At 50.0% G+C, this 6,000-nt stretch overlaps 1 protein-coding gene across 8 annotated transcripts in view; it reads right to left on the reverse strand.

Moving 5' to 3' along the window:
- The window catches only part of ZC3H18 (zinc finger CCCH-type containing 18), a 65,586-nt gene that overhangs the window by 25,211 nt on the left and 34,375 nt on the right, over positions 1–6,000 (reverse strand). For all 8 annotated transcript variants that reach the window (XM_058440392.1, XM_032156224.2, XM_032156223.2 and 5 more), the window contains one exon: positions 393–510. In XM_058440392.1, coding sequence (XP_058296375.1) covers positions 393–510 — 118 coding nt within the window. The remainder of the gene's footprint in view (positions 1–392; positions 511–6,000) is intronic.

The raw sequence follows: 6,000 nt of genomic DNA on the forward strand, positions 1-6,000 counted from the left end.
GCGTGTGGTCCCAGCTACTCGGGAGGCTGAGGTTGGAGAATCATTTGAACCTAGGAGGTAGAGGTTGCAGTGGGCCGAGATTGCACCACTGCACTCTAGCCTGGATGACAGAGTGAGACCCTATCTCAAAAAACAAACAAACAAACAAAAACCACACAAAAAAACAAAACCATAGCAAGAACCAGTTTTCAGGCAAGTCTTTGTTCAAATGACCATTAATTTAATCGCTGGCTCTGAATTAGTTCTCCACAATTAATTTGGTTTTGAAATTGGTACACTGTGCTGACTCTATAAGCTCATATAAAGCCCTATTTTTTTTACTATAAATAAAAAGGGATGACTTTATTGAGCAGATCATGAAGTTCACATCTGGATATTTAAGTCATACTTACTCGGTAATTATGATACGGCTCTGTTTCTGTATACTGCACCCTGAAATTCTCATACTGTCCGCCACGCCAAAACCGCTCAATTTCATAGTCATAATAAGGGTCCGCATAAGGCTCGAGTCTGAAAAGGGCCAATGAAAGAGAACTCTCATCACTTAGGAACACTGGTGTAAAAAGACAACATGAAACATTAGGGACAGAAAGTAACAGACCGTGACTCAGTGGGGTTTACTCCAGGAGTGCAAGGTTAGCTCAAGGTTAGGAAATCCATTCACAAACTACATCTAAGAGCAGGCCAAAAGTCAAAGGGTTCTATTCACAGATGACAAAAATGTCTGACAAAAATTCAATAGCCTTTTTGATAAAAATACTCAAGAAAATAGGAAGTGAGGGTCAGGTGCGGTGGCTCATGCCTGTAATCCCAGCACCGTGGGAGGGGCCGAGGCAGGTGGATCACCTGAGGTCAGGAGTTTGAGACCAGCCTGACCAACATGGAGAAACCCCGTCTCTACCAAAAATACAAAATTAGTTGGGCGTGGTGGCGCACGCCTGTAATCCCAGCTACTCAGGAGGCTGAGGCAGGAGAATCACTTGAACCCAGGAGGCGGAGGTTGCCATGAGCCGAGATTGTGCCATTGCACTCCGGCCTGGGCAACAAGAGTGAAACTCCGTCTCGAAAATTAAATAAGAAAAAAAAGAAAATAGGAAGCGATGCTTTAGCATATGATGAAAATGTACTGACACTCTGTGGAGCTAAAGTCAGCACCTTACTCACTGCGGAATAGGAGGAGCTCTCCCAGGAGTCTCCGCAACCACCTGTCCCTGTGTGGAGGCACCCCCCCCCCCCGACTGGACAAGCGGAGCCCACTAGAGGCACAAGAACACGAAAACAACCAGCAAAACGAGCTCAGATTTGCAAAATGATATGACACTGTACATGAAAAACCCAGAGACTTGATAAAGCCAATTCAAACAAACAAAAAAGAAGCTTGGAAAGGCAGAGGATAAAAAAATTAACATAGAAACCAGTGTCTTCACAGACACCGATTATAACCAGTTAGGAGGCAGAGTGGAGAAAACTGCATTTACAGGAGCAAGAAGGAAGAAAAAAATATTTAGGAATAAAATATCAATACATTTCACCACAAATGTGCAGAACTGATTCCTGAGAGACATGAAGCGTGTGTGAATAAATGGGGAGACGCCTGAGAGACATGAAGTGTGTGTGAATAAACGGGGAGACGCCTGAGAGACATGAAGCGTGTGTGAATAAATGGGGAGACGCCTGACAAGAAGTGTGTGTGAATAAATGGGGAGATGCCTGACATGAAGCGTGTGTGAATAAATGGGGAGAAACCTCTGACACGAAGCGTGCGTGAATAAACGGGGAGATGCCTCTTGCACTGGGACAGGGCAGCTTGGAATCGCCCACAAGTCAGTCCTTCCTACGCTGACTGATAAATTTAACACAATCCCAGCAAAAACACCAATGAGCTTCTTTACGGAGCCAGACAAGCTGACACCCAAGTTCACATGAAAAATCGCACCCCAAGAGCAGCCAAGAAAACCCTGGAAATGAAAAGACGCCAGACACGCCCTCTGAGACATTAAAACATCCTAAAAAGCCTGTGTAATTAAGCCAGTGCCATCGCAGCACACGAAAACCGGCGGCAGAAGGAGGAGGCAGGAGGTCCAGACACAGACCCAGGCACGCCCAGAGAGGTGGCATCTCAGGGACAGAGGGGATTCTTCACTGAACAGGGAGGGGACAACTGTCCAGCTGCTGGGAAGGTCAGGCTCTCTTCCCTGCTGTGCACAGGGTGGGTGGGGTCTGCTCTAAACTCCTGGCGGGACCCACAACTCTGCATATCCTTCCCTGCGGAGCAGAGGAAACAAAGTGTACACTAGCAACAAGAGGTCCCTGGACGCCCCTCCAGGGTATGTCTCAGCCCCAGGCCAACCCTCTGCTTCGGGTAGACTGGGTGGGAACCTGAGGCATCATGGCTCGAGGTGGCTCCAGCGATGGGTGGCTACGAACACCCTCCAGGCGTCCTCAACTCTCCACATGGCCTAGAACTGGCTCTCCCAAAGGACACAGCTTCAGTCCGTTCCCATCAGTTGGACACCGTTCAATCTAATGTGCACACTACTCAAATCACACTGAATTACAACACTCAGGAAACATTTGTAGAGACGTCATGCTACATAAGAAAGAAGAGGAAGCCTGGACAGCATGCGAGACATCGTCTCTACAAAAAAATACAACACTAGCCAGGTCTGGCGGCGCACGGCTGTGGCCCCCGGCTACTTGTAAGGCTGAGGCCGATTGCGGGAGCCCAGGAGGGTGGAAAAGCCTTTCCCAACATGAGCGTGAGGCGTGTGTTCTCTGACAAGAGAGCTGTGCTGGCAAATTTGTTTTTGGGAAACTGGACTTAAGCAAAATGAAAAGGCCTCTTTCCTGCAGGCTTTCTGCAAGTCGTGGGTGAGCAGACAGGAATGAGGCACACAGCATTTCCTCAGCCTGGCTGCCTCGGAACCACCTGCTTCACAGCATGCGTTCGAGAACGTGTCAACACAACATGGCACCAGGAACTGCAACCATGCCGACAACGGACTCCTCAGGACCAACTTGAAAAATTCTGAAACACTCTTGAAATGAATTTGGAAGGTATTTAATTCAATTTAAAAATAAATGCTACTGGGCAGTATCACGGTCTGCACAAACACTTCCCAAACTGTTTTAGGGAACCCAAAATATTAATGGGCCTTTTGAGAAAAGGGTTCTGTGGTCAAGCAAGGTTGGGCAAAGCTGGCTCACAGCAACTGGGAGGCTCGCGCCTCGTTCTGCAGTCACCACTTAACCAGCCAACACCAACAGTGTCCTGTGCACACACATGGATTCTGCACTCCAGAGGCCCCGCGTCCCCAGAGGTCTGGGCAGTATCAGACTCAGCACTGGCATGTGGAGTGGACCTACTCCTCGCTGGAGAGGAGAACCTGAGGTCCTGGCCGAGGGGAACCATTGGACATGCCCATCAGGGGCAGGTGGTTTCTGCCCACAGCCCTGCCCAGGGAGAGGCATGGCAGGTGAAAAGTTGAGCAGCGTGATACTCTTTCTCCAAAAAAAAAAAAAAAAAAGTTCTCACATATGTAAGACGTTAAGAAATGAAGTGATGGTCGGGCACGGTGGCTCACGCCTGTAATCCCAGCACTCTGGGGGGCCGAGGCGGGCAGATCACGAGGTCAGGAGATTGAGGCCACTCCTGGCTAACACGGTGAAACCCCGTCTCTACTAAAAAATACAAAAAATTGGCTGGGCATGGTGGCAGGCGCCTGTAGTCCCAGCTACTCGGCAGGCTGAGGCAGGAGAATGGCGTGAACCCAGGAGGTGGAGCTTACAGTGAACCAAGATGGCACCACTGCACTTCAGCCTAGGCGATAGAGCGAGACTCCGTCTCAAAAAAAAAAAAAAAAAGGAACAACAATTTTCTTGTCCTTTATTTCCTCAAGACTTCTCGAACAGGCCTCATATTCCACTGGTTCTACAATGAAGTGCCTAGAGCTCCATCCTGCAGTAAGCAAAGCCTGCCTGCATGAAGGTGCTTCTATGTGACAATTATTTGCAAAACTCAACATCAGGTGGCTAACGTCTATATTCCCAGCAACTTAGGAGGCTCAGGCGCAAGGACTGCCTGAGTCCAGGAGTTGGAGACCAGCCTGAGCAACATAGCAAGACCTCATCTCAAAAAACCAACAGAAAACTCTCAACATTAGGAAATAAAATAACGTGGTATCTTAGAGAATTTATGTCCCTGGAATTACTTAAAATCAATGATTCTCAAACTTTGATATGCATCAGAATTACCTGGAGGGCTTGTTAAAAACAATCCACTGGCCTGGGCTCTCCCTGGAGTTTCAGACTGTCTGGGGTCGGGCTAAGAATCCGACCTCTCACATGCTGCGGGGGGCAGATGCGGCTGAGGTTGAGGCACCACACCAGGAGGTCACAGCTATCAATCCAGGTTGCACTCTCCTCACCTGTGCAGCAGGGACATGGCCCTGACCTCAGCCTGCTGTGACCCAAAACAGGTCAGGAGCACCGGATGAGAAGCCTGTCATGCAGCAGATTGCAACACGTGAGTGCTGCTGGCTTGGCCTCTTCTGTGTCATTAAGGCCCTGGAGCCTGACTGCCAACTGGGCTGCCAGCCACCCTCCTGCACTCCCTACAAGCTGCGGCCTGCTTTGCCAGCTGTTCCAGGTGAGGCCCAGCCTGCAGCAGGCACAGGTAGGACTGAGAAGGCTGGGTGACAAGGGGACCCACTCCTGCCAACAGCACGCACCAAGACACCTGCACTTCCAGTGCAGCTCCTTCCTTCCCTCCGGGTCTCAGCAGCCCAGCTGCACTGGCTCCCTCCACTCACTGTTTTCCTCTGCAGCCACCTACCTGGTGGACCCACCTTTCCCTTAGATGCTCTTTGTGACAATCATAGGGGGATCTCCACCCTCCTGGCAGAACCCTGACTGACAGTTCTTTCCACTGTGTCTATCAGAAACAGCCAGGGCACCTCGCCACTGTGACACATGCACCCTGACCCTGTTCCCAGAGGTCCTGACTCACCAGGTCTCGGGGGGAGGCCTGGCACAAAAGGCCTCAGGTTAACTGTAACATACACAGAGGCTACTCTATAAAAACAAACAAAATACAAACATACAGAAAAACCTGGCTCTCAGACACCAGTGAAAACCTCTCAGCCCTGACTGCCAAGGCTTTAACATTTGGGGGTCCTGCAGTGTTCCTGGGAGAGAAGCTAGGGAGCCAGGAGCCAGCTTCTGTCACCTGGTGCCAGGATGGGAGACACCTGTTTCCGTAACCAACACTGATAGGCAAAACACACACAGAGGGCACTCCAAAAAACCTCAGAGACCTGCTGAACCACTTCCAAGCAGGCAGTTTTCTGGTCCCTGCTCCGCCCAGGGAAACTGGAAATAGAGTGTCAAGGATCACACCCAGGTTCTAAAATTCATCCTTCCCCACACATATTTATAGAGACCTCTGTGCGCACGAGCTCTGGGGAAGGAAAGACGATATCCACATCTAACAAAAAAACACGAAGGCCTCCAGAGCTTCAGGAGACACCCTCGACGATCCTGCAGACTTCTGACTCAAATGCTCCTTTCTGTGATCTGAGACTCCACATGAAATTCAATTAGAAAATGTACACATTAAGCAAGTCTTTAAATACCTATCCCTTCAACCTCTAAACTCTCACCTGCTGGGGCAGCTGTGGGCCACTGGGGCTTCCTCCCCCAAATTCCGCAGGCAGAAAGCCCAGGGGAGCCTGCTCGCAGCAAGGCGGCCTTGAGAAGGGGCTTGCAGGGCCAAGCCAACAGGACCGAATCCTGGAGTGCAAGCACTGCACGCCTTCCTTTCTTGTGCACCGTTTATTGTCACTCCAGATAGAAATCATAGTGATTATGATTCCCTAATAGCAACCAGAAATGTACAGGGCTGCTAAAGCCTCAGCATAATGGAGCGCCAATTCAGATGTGACCAAATTATAGTCCAGTTCCCCGCCCTGAACCTCACCGTGCCATCCACAGGCAGAGGAA

The sequence above is a fragment of the Hylobates moloch genome, unplaced genomic scaffold, assembly GCF_009828535.3.
Source record: "Hylobates moloch isolate HMO894 unplaced genomic scaffold, HMol_V3 SCAFFOLD_6, whole genome shotgun sequence".
In the NCBI taxonomy this organism is placed as follows: domain Eukaryota; kingdom Metazoa; phylum Chordata; class Mammalia; order Primates; family Hylobatidae; genus Hylobates; species Hylobates moloch.